Source organism: Candoia aspera, chromosome 1 (genome assembly GCF_035149785.1).
Source record: "Candoia aspera isolate rCanAsp1 chromosome 1, rCanAsp1.hap2, whole genome shotgun sequence".
Taxonomy (NCBI): Eukaryota; Metazoa; Chordata; class Lepidosauria; order Squamata; family Boidae; genus Candoia; species Candoia aspera.
Window position 1 is genome coordinate 21,137,250 of NC_086153.1, and position 23,656 is coordinate 21,160,905.

General features: G+C 42.3%; 1 protein-coding gene across 2 annotated transcripts; it reads right to left on the reverse strand.

Annotated features, from left to right (window-relative positions):
* Nucleotides 1-108: 108 nt before the first annotated feature.
* On the reverse strand, nucleotides 109-21,660 carry NRBP1 (nuclear receptor binding protein 1). Of its 2 annotated transcripts, XM_063299560.1 has the most exons (19): nucleotides 21,525-21,660; nucleotides 21,024-21,263; nucleotides 15,018-15,140; nucleotides 14,565-14,666; nucleotides 14,381-14,470; nucleotides 13,976-14,016; nucleotides 13,389-13,483; nucleotides 9,513-9,536; nucleotides 5,036-5,119; nucleotides 4,866-4,924; nucleotides 3,654-3,752; nucleotides 3,424-3,556; nucleotides 2,070-2,172; nucleotides 1,828-1,878; nucleotides 1,543-1,678; nucleotides 1,410-1,463; nucleotides 1,177-1,240; nucleotides 1,046-1,101; nucleotides 109-927 (listed from the first exon to the last, which is right to left on the reverse strand). In XM_063299560.1, the coding sequence occupies exons 2-19, from the start codon at nucleotides 21,240-21,242 to the stop codon at nucleotides 829-831; spliced, it is 1,632 nt and encodes a 543-aa protein (XP_063155630.1). In that variant the 5' UTR covers nucleotides 21,243-21,263; nucleotides 21,525-21,660; the 3' UTR covers nucleotides 109-828. The 2 variants fall into 2 exon arrangements, with proteins under 2 accessions (XP_063155630.1, XP_063155638.1); XM_063299568.1 differs by lacking the exon at nucleotides 9,513-9,536 and having other exon boundaries at nucleotides 21,525-21,655.
* Nucleotides 21,661-23,656: the final 1,996 nt, after the last annotated feature.

The window sequence follows — 23,656 nt, forward strand, 5'->3', positions numbered from 1 at the left end:
ACCAACCAATTATGCCCTTTCCCATTGAGCAGGAGATTGGACTAAATGGCTCCTTTTGACTGTGTGATTCTGATTCCCAAATTCCAATCACAAACAGGTTGCAGTTAATTATTTACAAAACGATTTATTAAAAATAGGAACAGAAATGACACTTGGAACAGCTCCAGCACAGGGAGGGTTGAATTTCTCTGATAAACTGGCTCCAAGCCTGCAGGCATTGATAATATCCTAAAGGAAAGGATGGTTCAACACGGCCATGGCCACCTGCTATCTGAACCGGAGCTCCACCTGCCTACTTCCTCTACAGACCAGAAAGAACCCTCCCACCGCACAACAGATGCAGCCAAGGATACTGGAAGCAAGGCTGGTGCATGAACCAACTGTGGGAAGGAGAAGGGTCTATCTGGAGAGGGATAAGGCAATGACTGTGGGGCCAGAGAGTGCATGTGTGATGTGGAGGGCCAGGACGGGATGGGGTAGAACTTAACTTCTCCATCTCCCCCCAGCTCTTTAAATAACAAGACAGACATCTGTGCTGTGCAAAAAAACTGTACAATTCAAGCAAAAGAAAACTCCATGCATGTGAGCCTAAAAGGAGGGAGAGGGAAGGAAGGCCATTGGCCACAGGGGAAATAATACTGACAAGGCACACAGCCCTCCCCCCCCCACCTTGCCCCCCTGCCTTTAAGAGTGGCAGCGATTGTCTGCAGGACCTGGCTATAACACATGCAGGAGGCACATCCAAGCTGGCAACGGTGGTGGCAGCGGCTTAGAGTAGTACCCTACAGAGATGCAGAGCAGGGACACCTGCTAGCAGCAGGATGGCCGTTATGACGACACAGTGACAGCTGCCAGTGCCCCATTCCGCGAGTAGAAGAACTTGTTGAATGCCTCTTCAAGTAAACAGCTAAGCCGGCTCTGATCAGCCTACAAAGGAGTGGAAAAAGCACTGTAAGATAACCTGTCCCTATACTCCTACTGGCTATAATGCGGTTCCCCAGAAAAAGAGAAAATAAGTCTTTTTGTGAATAGGACTGAAACTTGCCTCACTGATGAATCCTAGCTGAACCAATTCAGCAGCCAGTTCCTGGATATTGTCACCTATGGAAGGAAAATGAGAGAAGAATTGGCATGCTCTCTATAAGATGAAAAGAGAAGAGAAGGGCAGTGACTTACTGGGCAGCAGGTCACAGCTCAGGTGCCGATTCAATTTGTCTTCCAGTTTCAGCAGCAGTGTCAACTGAATGAAAGGGGCAGAGAAGAAAAAAGCAAATTGCATTTTCAATTCCCATCCTTCTGTGTGTTCTTCAGCACTGGGGTAGAATTCTGTCCCAAAAAGGACTAGGCCATTATAGGCAAGTGGAAGCCCCAGATCAGTATCAGGCACCCAGCCTAAGGCAGATACATACATGGTGCTTCACACCCTCCTCCACCGATTCAATGTTGCATTGCATCAACAGCACCTGGAAATTACAGAGGAGTGTGGTAAGATGAAGCTTCGCTGTCTGCCAAGGAGATGGGGATTAGGGACCAGCCACTCACTTTGCGAGTCTCCACTTCTGCTGGCTCTGGCGTTGGAGTCTTTACTGATGGGGGGGCAATGGGAGATTTCACCACCTCCTGCTGCGGCTGCTGAGGTCGGGGCAGGCCAAAGGCAGTAAGTGGATAGATTCCATTTCTGTGGAAGCACAAACAGAGTAACTCAACTCTACGTATTGCCTGCCAGTTCAGTGAACTAGCAGGAGAAAGGTCCAGGCTGGCTTGCCCAGGACACTAGCCTCCGTAGCAGAACCCCGCTGGGAGCCGCTAGAGGAGAAGGGAGCATACCTCACATCTTCCAAGAATTTGTCTAGTTCCAGTGCTGGGGACTGTGAGAATCTAGGAAAAGATACAGCCAATTTAGCCTTTACAGCGTAAGTTCACATCCACTCTCTAACGAGCCGGCTGTCAACTGCTTCCCATTCCGTCGAATATTCTGCCAGCCCCGGTTCATTGCATGAAGCCAGAAAGACACTGAATTCCAAAAAGGCACCTCTCTCCCTCATCAGTCCCCAGCTATTTAAACTCACATCATGCGGACACCATCGCGGTCAGCATGGTTGATTTCAGCCAGTACAGCACTCATGTCCAAGTTCTTGGTCATTTCTTCAAGTGCGTTCTCAGGGATCATGTCTATCACAAGATAAAAGGTACACGTTACCCTGTCTTTCTTCCACCAACCCACTGTCTTAACCAGAGGTTTCCTAAACATGTTTTCCACCTCTCCGCTGAAGAGTTTTAAAAAATGCCACAGATTAAAAAAAAAAAAGATTTAAGAAATACAGTAAAGGAATAACCATCCTCACAAAGGAGGAGAGAGAAAAAGAAGCATAGCTATCCAGAGTGCTATACTGGTGCCATAGGTACTTAAAAAACAAATAAAACAAAACATAAATGACATGGAATGAAAATGATTTGTAGATGAACACCTAATTATTCAGTTTCACGAAAAGTTAGAGACACGTTAAAGTTACATTCTAAAAGGGTTTCCACATGGGGAATGAACAAGAAGATGTTAAATACAAACTGAGGGAGCCTAAGTAGTTATAAAGATTTTAATTTCGTGGCACCAGAAACAAAACAGGGCATTAATACTGATAGCATTAATAACCTTCCACAAAAGCAAATTCTTTTTAGTTTAGGAAAAAATATGACAAAGGACAGGGTAAAAATGCAACAGGAAGATTTCTAAAATTGCACATAGCGTGCAGGCTATTTTTGAAGGATATTTTTCCTTCTCAAACTATTACCATTCTGGGGAAGAGGTTGATCTCACTGAGACATTACCCTAGCTAACGTAATCACTTCAACTGAAATTATCAGGAGTTAACGTGGGACCTTCTCCACGCAAACTGATACTCCAGGGCTAAACTACAGTGCCCCTTCCCCCAAGCAAATTATTTCATACAATGTATTAACATTCGTTTCTTTGCTTATTGGGGCTTATTTGCTACTACTATCCAACAGGAAGAGTTCAGGATAATTTCATGAAACTTGAAGTCCATCCACATTTATCTGTTATGATAGTGGAAACTCAGTCTTGAGAAAGTGGGTTGCCAATGTCTGGATATTAGACAGTGGGGCACTGGGAAAAAGACATGCGAGAGCATCCAAAACTCATTTGTCAGGCTGATCAATCTTGCTTAGATCCAAAGGAAGATATTACGGACTGCTCTGTTCACCTTGGCTGCCTCTGCACTCTTTTAGTAGGTAAGATTGAGTTTTTCTACTTTATAATTTCATTTTTGGGTGCTTCTGGATATACTGTGGTGTATTAGTTAATGAGCTGCACATACATTTCATACTTGATATTATTTTTACACACCAGAGAAGGGTTTTGCTCTTAGCAGTAGCCCCCCCCAGACCTCCACTGGCTCTACTCACGCTGATGGCCCACAATGCAATGGGCCGCCAGAAGCTTCAGAGAGGGTACTTCAAACAAAGCCTGATGGAAGAGAAGCTCACGGGCTGTGGGCCGCTTGCTGGGCTGTGGCTCCAGGCACTTCTGAATAAACTCCTAGAAAGGAAAAAGGAGACCACATTTTGTGCTAGTCCTCAGAGGTGGGAACAGAACGGAGGAGGAGAGTAAGGAAAAGAATTGAGGACAGTCTTACTCGTTGCAATGGATCCTCTAGCAATTGGATGGCATTGTTAATAGCTTCTTGTGGCACATAGGAAGATTCGCCATTTCCCTGAATCTCCAGCACTGCCATCTATCAGCACAGAAATAGATATCAATGGCAATAGCCTTAGTTCCCACAGACAGGTTCACCATTTGTCAGAAAATTGTTATCGGCCACCACAGAATATTCTTTCTCACCTCCCTATATGTGAACCAAAGCAACACAGCTATTTTTATCTGTTCCACTAGATTAATTTTCACTTTCAACAGAGAAATTGCCTTCATTTCAACCGTTTAATTTCATTAGCCACTCCTCCTTCAGAAAAGAGCCTGTTAGGGATCACAGAAATCCCTCCTATAAGGACTTTTGAAACTGTCTTAACTGGAAGGGAACAAGAGGAAAAATAATGAAACCTGCCTTAAGTCTGTTCTCCAAACCCAAAAGATATAGCAAAAACCTATCCCCACACCTTCTGCAGTGAACAAGGGAGATGACCTTGACAGAAGTATGCACGAACAGTTGCCTAGGCAAAGAGGGCTGAAACGTTCTTTAAGTCCTGAGAAACAAGATAATGTCTGGAAGCAGCTCAGGTAAACACCTCCCTGGTTCCCTGGAGTACAGGTAGTCCTGGTTAACAACGGTAATTGGGACCAGGAACTCCGTTGCTAAGTGATGCAGTCATAAAGTGCGATGTCATGTGACTGTACCAACTTACAACAGCAGTTCCAGTTGCGGTCATTAAGCGAATTCTGCGCAATCATTAAGCATGACGCCACATGATCACCATTTGTGACCTCCTGCCAGCTTCCCACTGACTCTGTTGGAAGCCGGCAGTGAAGGATGCAATTGGCGATCACATGACCGTGGGATGCTGCAACCGTCATAATTGCGAGCCAGTTGCCAAGCGCCTGAATCATGATCACGTGACTGTGGGGATGCTGCGATGGCTGCAACTTCAAGGACCGGGCATAAGTCTCCTCATTCAGCACCATCGTAACTTTGAACAGTTGCTGAATGAATGGTTGTTAACCGAGGACTACCTGTATAAGAAGGAAGGGAGATAAAGCACAGTCCGATTTGCAAGATTCTGTTATTATAGCCTATCTCAATAAAGCATGATTTTAGTCTTCACATGAAGTAGATCTTCTGGTCCTGTCTACTAGTGGGGCTGATACCTTCACACACTAACTGCCCTCTTCTTACCTCCAGTGCACACATTCCAAAAGAGTAGATGTCCACAGCTGTGGTCACATGTGCAACTTCTGGAACAAAGAATAGTAATCAGAAGCTATCCCTGGGGCAGGGAGAACAGACTGAACATTTTTGCTGCAGTTAATATGGAACTGCAGTTCCCAATACCCTCATATTCGTACCGCCATACTCTGGAGCAAAAAAGTGCAGGTTCTTCTGCTCCTCACGACACGTTTTCACATGATTGTTGATGGTATCTGGGGCAACTAGAAGAGAAAAGAAGAGAATTGTAGCAGATCAGAGTCCATGCCTTTCTCTCCTTTCTGGTGTACGGGAATTGAGGCAGCTTCCATCTAGTTCATCTCTGCAAGGAACCGCAAACAAAGAAGCACTGCTCTTGTCCTGCCTCCCCAGCTTTCAGGCAGCACCACATCATAAGCAAACTCAGAAGCGAGAAGAGGGATGCCTGCATTCTCTTCCAGAATCCCCAGGTCTTTTCTGCGTTAATTCAAGCCAGGCAAAGCAACCATCTCATCTTTCTAAAGAAACGGACATGTTCAGAGAAGAAACTAGATTCCGTATATGTATATGCACATAAACTAATAGAATAGGTGAGCCAGTCTGGTCCATTGATGAAAGCAAAAAAGCCCATTCTCCTGAACAATGTTTTATTCTGGATAGCTGCACCAAGCTACTATTTTTCCAGGCAGGCACACAAGCAGGCAAAGCTCAAAGTATATCCCAAAATGCTGATACTTCACCCATCACCTTGCTGTCTTATGCAACGAAAGCAACTTCCCAATAACATGCCCCAGTTGTTCAACAACACTTACCCCCTACTTTTTTCACAACTTTCTCAGTTGATACCGCAAACAAAGCAATGCTTCTGGCAGCACCTGGACATTTATAATTTCTTTTAAAATATATTTAAGCTGCTTATTAAAATAGTCCTTAAATTGACTAAAAAATAAAGATAAACAATGCAGTCAGTGAACAACTACCGCAAACTCTTAAGAAGCTCCTGGCACAACAAGCCTCATCCTAGCCAAGATACAGAAATTGTCCTGAGAAAATTTGGAAACCAACCAAGATTCACTGAGGACAGGAGTGTAACTTGGATTGACATAAGATAAAAACCCTAAGCCACCATATTATCCACGGGGAATTCTTTGCGTGCTATGTTCTCTCAATATAAAGTAACTCAGTTAAATATCTAGTGGATGCGTTTATATAATCTGCAGAGCTTGGCCTTTTTGTATGTGTAGTTTTGATATTCTGCAAAGTTAGCTCATATAGTTAGTTTACTGTTCTCTATATTATACAAATCCAGGAAATGGGTTAATCTATTAACCAAGATGTGTGTATTGTACAAACCCAGTCTTAGGCTCAAGGACAATTCAAGGTAATTCACTCTATTTAGGCAGTGTTACAGATTTTGGTTTATGCCTCACCTCTTGATAAGCCTCAATAGTGAGAGGTATGGACTGAAAATGCCAGCTCTCAAGAGCTGTTAGACCCTACTGAGATGACCAGAGAAACCAGCATGTGGAAGTCAGGTAGCAGAGGGTGCTTTAAGACCAATGACAGAGGACAACTAATTTCCACCTAAATAGAAAAAACGTTGGCAGAAGCCAGATTGAGCCTGTATACTTTAAACCACAGCCCAGAACAAAATTGATCTAGTAGCATTGCTACTGCAGTCAAACAAATTAAAAATATATCAGCTTTGGATTTAATGTCAAAGACTACTCTCTAATAGAGTAAAAATATTTCCAGATATTTGCTCCTGTCTGAAAGTCTCCTGCAATATATTGCCTTCCTTACATCCATATACCTTCTGCATCAACCAAAAATCTGGTAAGTGCTTGAAAACAGGTTGAAAAAGCTTTTTACCAGGCAATCCTCTTTAGGTCCACATTAAATAAAACCCTTTTCAGAATGAGAAACTGTAGCTCTTACCCATAATCATTGTTAAAAAATATGCATTCCCACTATGCATGTACGGGAATACTGTTTACGAAAACAGAGATGGATATAAATAATGGATTGAAAATAACTCCTTTTGTCTACACTATTACAATAATTATTGTTATTTATTTGAATTTATTAGCTGCCCAACTCCAATGGACTCTGCTTGCTAAACAAGGAGTACTGTAGGGTATTACGATTATTTTGCTATAAATTTTCACGCGCTAAGAGTTCTTCATGAATACTATTATGGTTCTTTAACTGATTATACTAGTGTTTCAGTTTCTTCCATATCTATCTATTCATTAATGCTAAGGCTTACATACAGTTTTAAATGAATAAAACTTTACTGGTGTTTTTCAGTATGCCAACGGTTAGCTATATATATTATACCTATGTTCTCAACAGACTAAAACTAATGCATATGCTTCTCTACTTCTGGATGAACTCACTAGTAACTTCATCTCTTAACACTTAGAAACTTAATAAATTAAGGTCCTGTAAATATGCTACATACTTTTATAAATGTAGGCTAGGTTCACACATCTCATTTCGCTACTGGTTGTTGTCAGGATGTGGAATCCAGCCATCAAATGATGGGATCTGTAGTAGTCAGCTAGCCAGCATGCTTGCAGTAGATATTAGGAATGCAATTCGTAGGCTGGTGGAGAGGCAAGGCCTCTGCTCCAAGGCCAAGTTAACCTGCCTTATCAGTAACCGTTAGAGAAATATCCAGCTGGCAGTGGATGAATGTAGAAAGCTTCTGGAAATTGGGGAGGGGTGAAGGAGTTTTTGTATTAGAAGGTTTTGACAATGAATACCTTCCCCATATACACTAGTGAACCTAGCTTGTGGGCTGAGGAGGTGCCCTATTGAACACAAATAGTAGAGAAACATTCTAAACCAGAAAACATCTGAAAAACATGATGCTTCATTACAAATTGGCCAGCTTTGTATTATCAATCAGATAATGAATGTTACAGCCATTACTCTCTTATCTTCTAAACAGGTCTCACCCTGAAAAGCCCTGGAGGGCTTTTTTCCAGTCTGATCGTTAAACGGATACTGCTCACTTCATTAATAAAGATTTCTTTCATATCTAACAATGGCTTGTAATTAGGAATTCTTGAATTAATGTCAAAGACCAGGATCATTACAGAAAGATCAGACTCATCAAAACTACCTTACGCGGAGACATCATGTCTGCCGAGGAAGTTCAGCAGCCCGAATGCCCAGAGACGGGAGATGCTCCCACCGAAGGCAGGCTCAGAGAGATCAAGTGTCAGCCCAAAAGAGCCTCTAAACCAGGGTTCCTCAACTTTGGCAACTCTAAGCTGTGCGGACTTCAACTCCCAGAATTGAAGCTGGCTGGGGGATTCTGGGAGTTGAAGTCCGCACAGCTTAGAGTTGCCAAGGTTGAGGAACCCTGCTCTAAACAAGCTGTGAAGGAGAGGCTGAGACCCTCAGGAACCAGAGGGGAAAAAACGCACCAAACGTCTAATACAAAAACTCCTTCGCCCCTCCCTAATTGCTAGAGGCTTTCTACATTCATCTACTGCCAGCTGCATATTTCTCTAATGGTTACTGATACGGCACGTTAACTTGGCCTTGGAGCAGAGGCCTCGCCATCTCCACCAGCCTAAGAATTGCATTCCTAATTTCTACTGCAAGCACGCTGGCCAGCTAACTACCACAGATCCCATCATTTGATGGCTGGATTCCACATCCTGACAGCTGGGGATTAAGCTGCAACAGCTGGATTCAGGAAATTTAAAATAAACTATATTATTGCTTAGCATGATGTGTGAACCCAGATCATGAACTGGAACTGGAAAAAAAATCTAATTCCTTCCTCTTCTTATCACATGCACAGCTTAAGCAAAAAGACAGGACTTCTCTTCATGCTGCCTGCACTCTGCAGCCATCTCTCTCCTCTCAGCTGAGTACAGCATCTGTCTTTTCCACTCTTCTGGACTTCCTTGACCAAGCATCTCATGGACTCGGTAAAAGGTTCTTTTCAGTGTTCATTGTCGGATGTTAACAACTATCCCAAGGGTTTCCGTCATTTGGAAACTCAAGGTTCATTCACTCTATTCGGCCTGAGAAAAGCTTGCTTACCTGTTATACCTAGCACTAGGGCAGGGGGCGCAAGCAAATCCCCAATGGTTCCTTTTATGGCTGAAGGGAATTGAACAGTTCCAAAATAAGAGCATTCAAAGCACAGCCTAATTTTCTGATTCAACTAGAAACCCTATAAGGAATTCAACATAGGTCCCTAAACTGGGCAATATTTTAGCGCTCTTATAAGTCTCACCCATTATCCCTATCAAACAGTTGGCCACAGCTCAGGCCACAAGCAAGCAGCAAGCAGACTCCCAATCATGGCCGCAAGGGAAGGAGGTAGCAGCAGCTCCTCGGACAAGAGCAGTTCACATGCAGGAGGAAGCATGCAGCAGGACAGCAGAGAAAACACAGACCAGAAATGAAAGAGAAGGGCAGGGTCCTCTCCAACCAAGAGCCAGGGCAGGCGCAACTATACTAGAGTCATAAGCAAGGGACACTGAACGGAAAGAGGAGCTTTTGTATGTAATACATATATATATATATATATATGATGCCACTTATGTGTATATATATATTATTATTTTTAGAAAGTCACAGTCACATCACAGAGCAGAGAGATTTGCTCACCATTAGCAAAAATCCTATGAAAGACTGTTGGCAAGAGAGAAAGAAAAAGAGAGAGGCAGCCCATCAGCAGGAAATAAAACCAAGAATTGATGGAAGAGCCAGCCTTTCAGCTAACCACTGTACCTCCCACAGCAATGGGACAGACTATGCTTGTCTCATCAGGACAGAGAGAGGGTTTCTTATCCTGAACCTCTATCCAAATCCACAAAGGAGGTCAGTGCTCAGCTGTTTTGGGTACAGTCTCCATGTGACAGGAGCCAGATATATCACATACATTTGGCCATCCATCGATTGCAAATTGTCTTCTGCTTCTCACTATCCACCTCTTAGGCCAGAGTCATCTTTCCACCCTCTACCACTACCTGCTTTCTCTCTTGACTTGTTGTTGGATGGCCATCTGCCTTTCCTTGGAGGAGGACAAGAGAAAAGGTACAGATGGAAGATCTGCCTGAAAACAGAAGACCTTTCTTGCATTTCATTCACATAGTATACAGCACCTTCTGGGGGATGGGTTAGAAAAAAATGCTGTCCATCCATCTCCAAGCCCATCCATTTTCAAAAATCGTAACAGATATGGATTTTTATACTTTAGTATTCTTCCAACTACTTCCCAGGAAAGAGAATATTCAATGAATTGCTACACTCTACCTGGTAAATCCCTATCTACCAGAGATTTTCTAAGTTGGAGTCCAGCAGCTTTCCTTCTCCCTCCGTTTTGGACTACATCTCTTTGAAAGTTTTCCCTCTGAATCAGTTATTCAACTTCTCCAACTTCGCCACTGTACCACCACCTCTATATGCCTCAAAGGTAGCCTCTGGTGTTGCTGAGCTTGGAAACCTACTGGGTCAAATTTGCCTGAAACTATGGTAATAGAATGGGGAAGAGGAAGAAAAAGTAGAAAAGATTGGGAGGATGTGAAGTACTCTGATATCCAAAGAAACAAGTCCCTTACAGATTGTTTTAAGGGGGAGAGAAAGGGTGGAACAATGTGTCTTAATACATTAGGACAAAGATAGAATCAGATCCTCTTTCATCCACTACTACACTCTTGTGCTTCCATACTGGGGGGAGGGAAACCAGGTACAATCCTTTAGATACCTCCTGAGCCAGTTCCACACAAGACAGGTTACCTTTCCTACCATACAGCACCCTAGCTTCCTTCTCCTTCCTACCCTTCAATGGAATTCTGGCAGGAAGTCTTCCTTGTTTCTGACTTTGACATATGACTCTTTGCTTTCCTCCTCAACATTCCATCAAGTAGGCAAAGGGTGAGGTGCACTAAATTTCCTCCTTTCAAAATATTTAATAAGATTTCAGTTGCATAACAGAAGGATCCCCTGTCAAGATATCATTACCAACTGTGGGTCAATTTTTCATCATTACAGTATTCGTAATCAATGCTTGTCACTAGAGGAGCTGGGGAAAGAAAAGAAAAAGCAGGTGCTTATTTCAAATAGCTGTTTTAAGAATTCTAGGCCCTAACTTCACACAAAGTTCTGGGATAAACACACAGAACTGTTCCTTGTTCCCAGGGAAAAGCAATCCTGGAAGCACAGCAGTGACAAAACTACTTAGGCCTCCTGCATTTCAATTCACTTAAGTTGCCATTAGTCACTTCAAGGCAAACTCTGCTCAGTCACCTAGATCTAATTGTGTGAATTACCTGTTCAGAACATGCAGATTCTAATCCATGCACCCTTTTCTCAGACCAACAAAACTGTCCATTGATACACGATGCAGACTGTACATTGGGCACAGTGGTCTAGGTTTTGTTCTTCTGTAAGAGATGGCCAGTTAACATTGACCCTCTATTCAAACAGTGTTGGTCTGGGTTTGTTCTACACTGACTCCTTATGTGTAATTATGCAGTAATCCCAACAGAAGAGAACTACTGTAAATAATGTCCTTCGGATGCAGTGACAGATGTCTGTGAACCCAACTGCAGAACCAGTAACTTTTTAGTCCAGTCAAGATTCTTCCTTCAATCCTACCTCCAAAGACATCAAAAAGCAGGGAAACAATTACAAGCTCTTTCTCTCAATTAAATCTATCCATAGAGTTAGAAGATTAACTTCAGAATTAGAAGTTTTTACTTTTGTGACGCACTATTCCACTAGATATCACTTGGAACCAAGTTTTTATTATTTGGAACCTTGAGCTGCTTTACTTTCTGGTTCTTTCAAGAAGATACATCTCATGCAATTAAGACTGACACTAAGATTACTTAATGGAGTAACCTATTTCAAGAACCATGTTCGTCTTACCTACTGATGTTTGATTCACAGAGTTATATATGTCTTCCCAGGGGGATATAACAGAAAAATATGAAACACACTAACGTTTTGAATTCCTCAGAGAAAAGATGGGGTATAAGTGGAAATAAGGTAGTAAAAGGTTGTAAGCAAATTTTGAAACACACTGGAAGACAAGGCTTTTAAAGCCCAAATACCATAATATCCAAGAGAGAATCCTCCATGTTCAAAAACAATGTATCTCACAAGAGCTATAAACAGCTTATGTGGTAATTACAGTTGAAACTCTTTAATTGGTCAGCTGATATTTTGGGTGATCCAGCATCACATTCCCACCTCACAAAGGCAGTAACAAGGCACATCCAGTGAACCCTAAACTTGGATTTTGCAAGCTTTGAAGGGTTCTCAGGGTGGTTTTAGAACTTGATCCATACTGCATTTAACCTGAAGACACACAATAAAATCTGCTTTTAATAATACTCTTACATTATAAGGTATTTACTTCCAATGTAATTATGCCCCCCTTCCAAATACTTGGAAATTAGAGTTTGAAAAGATGCAATGAAGTAGTGATGGCCACCAATTCTTATGGCTTGAAAAGGAAATCAGATAAATGTATGGTGAATAAAGCTATCTACAGCTACTAAATATGATGGCAATGTATTATTTTCAATACCAGGGCACCATATCTCTACATATAAATCATGATGTATATAAATCACTAACCTCTGAGAGTTCAATGGGAGTGTGGCAGGATACAAATGTAATAAATAAAATAATATAAGAATCAGAATGCTCATATCACCCAGCTTATGGGCCTCCCTCTGGCATCTAGTTAGCTACTGGGGAAACAGAATGATGGATTCCTGAGGTCTTTGATTTGATCCAATGCAACTCTTATGTTCTTATCAACAATCAACCAACCTGAAAGTATTTTTAAATCAATTTAATTATGGTGTTAACATGACCATGGTTAAATCATGGCTAACATTGTCCCACAAGCATCAAAAAGAACCTTGAAGATTTTCATGAATTAAACTGACATAATTCATTGAATAAGACACAAGCAGCACAAAATAATGAGATGAAATGTTGAGCGTATACTTGTGAAAAATGGAGCAGCCAAAGCGATAACGCGTTTACTAACCGCTCACTAACTAAGACTGAACACAAGAAACTGACAGCCCAAGAAGAAGCAGAACAAAGAGCTCTGGCCACCCTGCCTTCCCTCACAATTCTGATGAATCAGTGTGTTCAAGCATAAGACTGGCTTGGAAGCAGCCAAGAACAAGGGTCCAAATGTCTGAAGGATAGAGATAAAAATAAGTTGGCAGCAGAGTTTTCTGCCTGCAAAAGAGTAAACAGAGACTCTACAGAATGGGACGGAGCAGCCTGCAAGTGGCAAAAGGTCCAGGAGGTTTCCAGAGGTCAACAACAACAGATATAAGGTAGAGGCACCAGTTGCAACAGAGTCCTGCTGAACAGACAGAACAATATATGCTCCAAGCCCCAGAGCTTTCCTTGGGCTAATATAAAGCTTGATCCAATGGCAAGGAACAAAGCAAACCAAGAAGGGAATCACAGCATACGTTAAATCACAAACTAATTCCACCACAGTCTCACCTGATCCAATCTTAATAAGCCCATTGTGCTGGATGAAGATGGTATCACAAGTCAAGTTCCCATGAATGATGGGAGGGTCACAGGAGTGAAGGTAACTGGAAGAGCAACACGGTAGAGAGTGAGTCACAGCTAGCAGATACACAAGTGCACCAAACTAAAAATCAGTTTGCGCGTAAAAAGCAAAATGTATTTTTTAGTTTCCATGTACAACATGGAAAACCAATGTCTTCATTATTTCTATTATTTCTCATATCCAAAGAATGTAAAGTTGCTTTGCTGGTTGGACTCAATTTAGAATCTAAGCCTTTCTTCAAGCTTTCTAAGGAAGACTTCACTGAACTGCTGAAACCATATCACATAGTACTCATATAGTACACATAGTACTTCACAACCTAGAGGTTGTGAAGACCAAAGTAAGCAATAAAAGAAGCAAGGTTCTTCCCTTTACTTTCTCCAAAAACCTTTCCCATACAAGACATACAAAATGATAAATGCAGGTATTCCACTGAGTCTCTGAACAAATGCAATCATTTATACACCAACATTGTGCCAATACTGTCCTCTCTCACACATGTAAAGTCACATACCTGAGGGCAGAAAGGATCTGGGTGCACCAACGCTTCCAGGCCTGCAATACAAATCAAGTATCACCAAAAGGCTTTCAGCATTTCCTGCAAAGCCAAGCCCTCATTTGGTGCCTCTGCAAAGCTACTTCTATTCTCCTTCTTACTTCTGGGCATTTTTGGCTTGCAAATCACAGCTGGTTTCCTTCTACTTCACTCCAGAATCAGATGGATTAACGCAGGACTCCCAGGCAGGAAACAGGCTTACCAAATGGTTATGAGCTAGGTGGCAAACTTTTTCCCATGGTCCTTGGCAGGAAGGAAAGCAACTGTAACTTGGCCAAGAGCTACAGCCACCAAAAAAAGAACATGGTAGCACAAACACAATTTATGGTCTTGGGAGAGTGTAGAGGGTTGGGGAGAAGTCACCTTTTCATTCATGGTCTTGTGGTTCTTCTTTGTCTTCTTCAAAAACTGCTTCAGGCTGCCAGAGGACATGTATTCCGTAATGAAGATAACCTAGTAATAGGAAGGAAGTTACCAACTGCTGGTGCTTCATATTTTTGACATTAAGATAAATGATGCAGAGGTAATCACACAAAATTCCACTTACCCTGGCTTTATTCTCTTTCACATCTGCCCAGTATTTATGGAATTTCACAATGTTCAGGTGCTCCAACTGGATCAGGTTGTCAAAGACAGCTTTGACCTTTTCCTGCAGCAGCAGCAGCAAAGCAAAGCCATGTGAACAACTCAAGAAAATGAAAATACTGTTAGCAGAGCTGCAATACAGCCTGAAACTGAGCTCATCCACTTCACACACAGTTCTTCACCCATATTTACTCAACCCTCAGACTGTGAATGGATGTATTAGTTAAATTTAAAGCTAAGCAAGCAGACTAGCCAACATTAGAAAATAATCCTACACCTGCTTCTGGTCTCCCATGTTCTTCTCCCTGCTTGATTTCAAGATACAGTACTTATTCACAGTCACAGAAAACTTGAGCCCTCATACAACAGATGTCTTGTCTGCCTTTTCATTACTCCTCATTCCAATCTCACCAACCTCTTGAAGCTTAAAATTCTTGCGTTCTGAGAACTGGACTTCATTCCAAACCACCTCCACACCTTCTTCTGTATCCATTGCCAAATAGGCGCTATCAATTCCAGGAACATTGCGCTGATTAACCTGGATGGAGATGGACAAAAATAAAAGCCAAATTTCAGATAGACTAGAAAGGTTGCTGTATCTACAACTTACTGCAATTTGACCTAAAAATGTAAGATGAATCCTGCTGGATCAGACCAAAGGCTATCTAAACCAATCTCACAAAACAAATAAACAGGTGAATCTGGTAAGCTAAAAAGCAGGACATGATAAACATACTCCTCTGTTGCTCCTTAGCAACTAGAATTTAAGATACTCTGCCTCTGATTCAACCATCAAGATTAGCCACTACAAACATATACATCACACCATTTGCTTTCAGGATCAGAAAGGAATATATAGTAAGCCAAAGAAATTAAAGGAAAAAGGAAAAAACGAAAGTCAGCATAGCTAGGACTAATTTAAATCAACACAGTTCACTATCTCTCTCCATAATTTTCCATCCGTGCAACCATCCTTCCTTCTACTATGTCTACACTCCTACATTGTCATTTTTATTTTACCTACCCGCTTCTTTTTCAGAATCTCATCAACTCTGTCCAACCACACATCTCTTGATCTTCTCCTTCCTCTCAATCCATTCACTCGTCCTTCATATTTTGTGCAATTTGATCCCCACTCATTTTCTCTATATGACCAAGCCACTTCAATGTCCTTTCATACTGGTCACTCGCTTCTGTGTTCCGTCCACATCCATTCAGCACCCATTTGTTCTTGAGCCTATTTGCTTCACTGTATAGCTTTAGTGCCCAACTCCCACTGCATTCCTTTATGTTTCTTCTAATATACCAAACTCTCACTTCCATACAACAAAGTATGGAAGCTTATGAGGAACTGTGGGAAGATGGGAGGTAAGGATTTGGGGTTTATGTGAGAAAAGACATAAAAGCCTAGATGTGAGAAATGTAGGAAGAAAATGTTTCAAAGAGACTAACTCACTATAATTCTGACTAGGAATTTACTCTCACGGTTTTCAATATTACCCCAAATAAAATATTTTAAAAATATTTTACCCCAGATAAAATATTTTAAAAATATTTCTCAGAAATCCATTTTGCTTTTATAGGTAGTCCTCGCTTAGCAACAACTGGAAAAGGCAACTCCCTTGCTAAGCAATATAGTCACTGAGTGAAACATGTGATAACAGACTTATGTCACTTGGTTATTAAGTGAGTCAAGCAAAACATCACATGAATGTGACCTGCAATTTTACTGCCAGCTTCTCTATTGACTCTACTTGTTGGAAGCCAGTTGTGAAGCACCTGAATGTCAATCACATGACCACAGGGATGCTGCGACGGTCATAAATGTGAGGACTGGTCATAAAGTTACTTTAGTGTCATCATAACTTCAAGCAGTCACTAAACAGGGCAATTGTCAAGCAAGGTTTACCTGTACTTCTCTAATCTGCCAGCTACATGGGGCTAGACATAGCCGTAGACAAGATTTTAAAAAAATTAGTTTAAATTACAAGGAAACAGATTTTAACTGGACATCAAGAAAATTTCCTAAAGGGAAGAGTTGTTCAGTAATTGAACAGATTGCCTTCAGATTCACATTCATTAGAGATATTAAAGCAGAAGCTGGATGGTTATCTGTCAGGGATGCTGTAATAGTGTATTCCTGCACTAAGCAGGGGATTGAACTACATGTTCTTTTTTAAGTATTAAAGATTTTTTTTCATAAGTAAGAACTACATGTTCTCTATTTCATCCTTTCCCTTTCTTTTAGAGTTACAGTCACACAACGTATCTTTCATTTCTTTTCACGTTCTTTACCAATTTCTCCTCTTGCATTCCACATCACAACCTTCCACGTACCATGGCTGTCACAAGATGGATTCATAAACTATTGACCTCCAGTGCCCATGCCTCAATCAATCAAGACTTTCATGAATTTGTCCATCCCCTCCTGAACCTCTAAATTGGCAGCTATCTCCTTTTTGAGTTCAGTGATTGGGTTCACATAACACTTCCAGATAAAAAGATATTACAGCTTAGGGTGCTGTGTGAGCTAGAGCATTTTGATTAAACCATGCTGAATAAATATATTGTACACATCCAGCCAATTGTGGTTTATTCAGTAAACCATGTGAAAGGTGAAAGGTCCCCTGTGCAAGCACCGAGTCATGTCTGACCCTTTGGGGGGACGCCGCTTTTGCAACGTTTTCTTGGCAGACTATAGCAGGGTGGTTTGCCATTGCCTTCCCCAGTCGTCACCTTCCCCAGCAAGCTGGGTGCTCATTTTACCGACCTCGGAAGGATGGAAGGCTGAGTCAACCTGAGCCGGCTATCCAAGAATCCAGCTTCTGCTGGGATTGAACCCGGGTCGTGGGGAGAGTTTCAGTTGCCATACTGCTGCCTACCACTCTGCACCACACGAGGCTCTTTCAGTAAACCATAGTTAAGCCTTAAATTCTTCTGGTTTTGGTCCTGAATCACTTGCATTTCATTTCAATAGTTCAATAAAGACATCTATGCTTCTAACCAACTTTAGGGGCCTCTTGCCCCATCAAGCGTGCTTGAGGTTTTCTGAATACAGAGTGGAAGTAAATTCTGCCATCACAGAGCTACTGGAAGAGAAATGTGCCTCTGAGAGAAGTCTTCTTCCTAATATTCTTGTCTCTCTGAGCCACTCTCTTATTTCTAACATTCCCTTGACTTTCATTCTACAGCTCAGAGCACCCCCTATACTTAAGGCTGATAAGAAGTTATTCTCAGCTCTTCTAAGTTCAAGCTTCCAGTACCAGTTGCTTCTTCAAATCTTTGCTTTCCTGTTAACTGTTAAAGCCAAGTGCAGGCAACCTGCAGTCTTTAACACCACAAGTAAAAGCTGCCAAAATTCAGCAGCAAAAACCAAAATTACAGTATAGCAGCATGATTTTTTTTTAAAAAAGTACTAAAATATACATATTAAATTTCAAATAAGAATGCATGTATTTTATTAAGGGGCAGAAGCACAAGAGATGAAAAGTTTGTCCCAGCTCCTCCAGTGATATCACCAGCATGTTCCCTACAGCTCATAGAGCTGAAATTTTTTTTCTTTTTTTTTTATACAAAGAGCATCCCCTAGCGTACCTATTCTAGCCCAGTGACTTCCTGAAGTCCTACTTCTCTTCACCACTTCAATTCCCAGGCAAGGCAGTGTAACAAAAATTATAAAACCACCCACATTGTATCAGAGTCACATTTCTCTTCCTTGCTCCTCCCTTTTCTTGATGTATAGCCACATCCTCTTGTGGGTCAAGCCAGTGAGTCACATGTCATTACCAAGCTGAGAGTCAACCTCATCATGATCTCAGAGATATTTAAAAGTATACACTGCTCCCGAAAGACAGGGGGATGGGAAAAACTGAGAACATCAAACAATGGTATGACCTAGAGAACAGCTGCAAAGAGCAGAGAATATTAAAAGTGCTGAGTCAAAAGTGTGTGGAGAAAACCGGCAACACAAAATCACCCAGATAAAGTGCTGGTGGCATGGCTAGCAGGCTTTAGCAAATCTATTTTAAGAAGGGAGGAAGAAAGCAAGGCAAAAGACAAAGCATCCAAAGCTTAAGACCAAAGAAAACACTACACTCAATTATTGACCACAAGTGGGGAGGAGATAGAGCGTGTTAAACAAAGGCTACAAAGAGAATCTGTAAAGGAAGCTAACCTGGTCCCCCTCCAATTTTATTAACATATTAGTCTTAAATTCATTAAGATGAGAAGAAATTGAAGATCTTAATAAATGAAAAGCTATGCCAAATCAAGCCAAATGCCTATCTTACATTCTGTTCTCAGTGACAGTCTCGATGCCTATGTATAGCACACAAGTAGGAAATTATAAAAGCTGTCCCCTCTTCATGCTCTCCGCAACTGATATTGACAGACATACTGCCTCATAAAGAGGTCTATGCAACCATAATAGTTAGTAGCCACTAACAGCCTAAACCAGAGGCAAGAGATTTACAGACCCATCCTCTTTTTCTGGCCTTCAGGTTCCTCCCTGATGACTGTTGAAAAGAAAGCATAGTTTTCTTCTTTTCCGAAATGGAAAATTCTCTACTACAAACACATGTATTTGTTTATAAAAAGGAAAACTCCTTTCAAAACCCACCCAATCTACACCTATATTGTGGTCCCACCCATCTGAGCCCTCAGCCGCCTCCAAATGTTAAGCAAGGTCCCTGATCAACAAAAGGCCATCTACCCCAGGCTCAGTTCATCAATACACGTAACGCTCATAAACTAGTCACCATCAGCACATATACTGACGGAGAAATCCATAGCATAGGCTGTGCTTTCTTTTGTCTTAGAAACAGCGATATTCACAGAAGGGGAAGGGCGTGAATCTGGTCTTTCTGTATTCAGCAAAGGCAAACTAAAAAAAGTTTGTGTATCTTGTATATCTAAAGTTTCATGTACTTACAAAGCTAAAGGAAAGTCTTTCCAGTGCATCCTACACTGGATTTAGTGTTGGAATGAAAAAGCAGAACAAGGGAATCCAGAACTAGCCTAGGGTACTGCACAGCAAAACTTTGAAATTCAAAGAGAAACAGCCTCTATTCAAAAGGATGTCAATTCTAAAATCTTTAATCTGTCAATAAGTTCAATCACCTAAAAGCATCCAAAATATTTTCCAGTTTACTCCCTTAATAGCAAGAGATATTGTCCTGTGCTTAAAATATCAAGGAAGAGGGCTCTTCCTCAGAACACGCTCCAAGCAAGTTTCAGCCAAGGAAACAAAATAAAACCATTATTTCTTAAGGTCTGAATCCACATCAGAGAACCAAACATGGAATAATACCCAGAAGCCATATATTACTGAAAGACCATTCAACAATTGCCAGGCATATAAGAAAGGCCCTTCTCCTGTGTTATTCCCATGCTATGGAATACACATTCCTGGGAGCTGTGGCCAGATCATACTTTCTACTTTCAGGAGATGAGTCTTTTCTTTTTAGCCAACTCTTTTCAATTAAAGTCCCCTTCAAGTCAAACTCAACTCCTGATGATTTCATGGACTTGTTTATGCTGTTTCCTTGGCAATAGTAAAAGAAAAAAAAAGTGGCTTACCAATGCCTTCTGGGACTCCCCAATCTAGTCTACAACCCTGGTATTAAGAGCCTGCTTTTAGTGAGTTTAACTGATTCTGAAATTTTAAGTGTTTATTTTGTATTGTTTGTCACCTTGAACATCCTTTGGGCAGAACAATGGAACACAAATAGCAAAATAAATCATAAAACCTCAATAAATTTCTCAGAATTTCTTTAAGAAACGGTTTCCCTTCTGCCTTGCAGCAAAAAGAGTTCTTTAAAACAGCTGTGAAGCACATAATTTTCAGTCAGATTCCTTAGCTCAAGTCCCATTATCTCTTGGTAAGGTTGGAAAGAAGTCCTATCAAGACAATACACAGCTAGCTAGACTTACAACTGTTTTACATAAAGGGAAAGCCTCTGATTCTGAAACAAGAAAAGATCAGAATAAAAGAGATATTGAAAGTTACAAGTTCCTTGATTATAAACAGGGACCTACTTCACCCCAAACCTACCTCTGTATTAAAAGAACTACAGGCCCTACTTCTATACATCATGACTTAACTCCTCCAGAACTATGGGGGCGGGGCAACTGTCTAAGGACCTCTAAAAAACGCTTATGACTTGTCAAGTCTCAGCTTCCACACCACCCAACCGGCCCTCTCATAGTCTTTTGCGTCTCTGCCAGATGTCTGTCCACAAACCTCTGCAGTGTGAAGACTGAATACCAGAATGGCACACTCAACCCACTAGGAGCTCTCAGGAAAGAAACTCTTCCTATAGCCCCCAGCCTACTCAGGATTACTCTCTTTGTGCAGGCCTCCGAAAGATGCCAGCTTCGAGTCACGCACAGATCGTGGGAACACAGAGGCTTGGTCACCTACCTCTTCCCGCCTCTTCTGCCAACGCCCGCAAGGCGATTCCTCCAAGATCTCGGACTCGTCCTCGGACTCGTCCTCTTCTTCCTCCTCTTCCTCCTCCTCTTGGGCTGCCGCCGCTAGCGGCGGGGAAAGTGAGGTCATGCCGGACCCCGCAGACGCTGCCTCAGGTCTCGGGTCGGAACCGATATTGCTGGATACTTGCTTGGTGTCGCCCTCAGACATCGCCGCAACGGAGGAGGCGACCTACACGTTGGAAGAGAAGAGACTTCTCTCAACAGGAGGGCAGGCGGGGCGGAGGCCGTTCGTGACGCAGCACCAGGACGACGCGCTTCCGCCAGAGTTACGCAGGCCCGTCCCTCCGCGCGGGTCAAACGGGGAGCCGGCCCCTCACGCTCCACCAACCCAGAGCGACAAGGCCTCGACACACACATGGCCATCACCCCGGCGACGGGGGACCGCGCTCCCCTTCCACAACAACACGGCAGCCCAAAAACTAGAACTCACCGGGCACCAACTAGCAGACGACAAGCCGCGCTGCAACGGAGGCACACCAGGGACGACAGAGGCAGGGTTTAGTCGAGCCAATAAGAACGCGACGTGCGCGTCAAGTCCCGTTCGGATTGGACAGAGTGTTGTAAGGCGGCCCCCGCGGCTGTTCTCATTCACTCCAGCCGTCCGCCGAGCTCCAACGGGACAAGGCGACAGGGCGGGGCCTTTACGGCCTCAGAAAAAGGGGAAAGATATACCTGCGCACGTTGGTATTTGAGTGCACAGCGCTTGCGCGACCCAGAACCAGCCAGTGTTGAGCTGTCCCGTATTTCCAGCGGTGTACGTAGCCAGTGCGAGAAAATATTCTTCCTGATCGCTGAGTGAAGCAAAGGGAGAATTCAGAGCGCCTTGGCTCTTTTCACATTCATCGTTGAAACGCCGCTAATCACATAAATGGCTAGAAAACCTCCCTCTGGTCGTGTAGAACTTCTGAATCAGGAGGAAGCCGCTCTCCACAGTTTTGAACATTAATAGCGGATCCGAAAACGTATGCACGAATTAACAGCTGGCTCAGGCATAGCATGAACATATGCTGAATTATGGTTTACTACAGGGTCGCAACTAGGGGGGCAACCGGGGCATGTGCCCCGGGCGCCGCACTGGTGGGGCGCGAAAATGAACGCTGGGGGGCGCCAAAATGGGCGCGGAATCCATGTTTGCCCCGGCTGACACACACCCTAGTTGCGGCCCTGGTTTACTAACTAAATCAGCTTTGCTGGGGTTGTCTGAAAACTACACAAGCCATGTTGTATATGTTTGCCTAAGATGTGGGCTAGACAAGAAGTTAGGAACAGAGAGCAAATCAGAACTTTCCTAATTAAGCATATAATTCTCCAGTTGCTGGTACTGAGAGAGATACTATCCCCAACTGGTGGTTGTCACTCTGGCTAATAGGCAATAACAGAATTAACATTTTGTGTAATCCCTATCTAAAACCATCAAGACTGGTTCAATTGCTACAACTTGTTACAACGTGTTCAACTGTGTGTGTTACGGGAAGTTCTTTTCATCAGCCCTGGATTTGCCACTAGCCCATTGTATAAAAAATATTTTCCCCATATCAAACATAATTTTATATATATAATGTGCTCCTCTTCCCACTCGCAGTCATTTTCTTTATAAACTAAAAATACTCAAATGTGATGTCCTTTCCTCAGGGCAGGTTTTTATTTATTCATTAGACTTATATCATGCGTTTCATTCAGCTCAGGGAAATGTACATAATGCTCCCTCTTACAATTTTCTACAAGAACCTTGTGAGGTAGGATGGTCTGAGAGAGAGCGTATGGCCTAAAATCACCCAGTGAGCTTCCACAGCTGACTATAGACTTGAACTTGGGTATCTCTAGACCTAGTCCAACACCTTAACCACATTTATTTGCCATCAAGTTGCTATCAACTCCTAGAGACTACATAGACAGATTTTCTCCATGACCGAACCACATTTTATTACCCCAACTCTACAATATCCTTTTTAAGGTAGGGTGGATACAATTTTATTTATTCTATCCCACCTTTATTATTGTTTTTATATAAACTCAAGGCAGCGAACATTCCTAATACTCCTTCCTCCTATTTTCCCCATCATAACAACCCTGTGAGGTGAGTTGGGCTGAGAGAGAGTGACTGGCCCAAAGCACCCAGCCAGCTTTCATGCCTACAATTGTACACACTGTTCTGATAGATAGATAAAGGTGTACATACATACATACATACATAAAGGTATATATTGGCTCTTCTGCCAGAAAAATCAGTTTTAGAAGAAATACAACCAGAATGTTCCCTACAGGCGAAGATAACTAGGCTTAGACTCTCATACTTTGGGCACATCATCAGGAAAGACCGATCGCTTGAAAAGGACACCATGTTTGGTAAAGTCGAGGGCCAGCGGAAAAGAGGAAGACCTTCAATGAGATGGATTCATATAATTATCACAACAACGGATGCAAACATTGAACAGTCAGGCATATGGCGCAAGACCGAACAGCATTTCTTTCTGTTATACATAGGGTCGCCATGAGTTGTAAATGACTCCACAGCAACTAACAACAATTGGCTCTTTGATTTTTCAAATCATTTTGAGCACA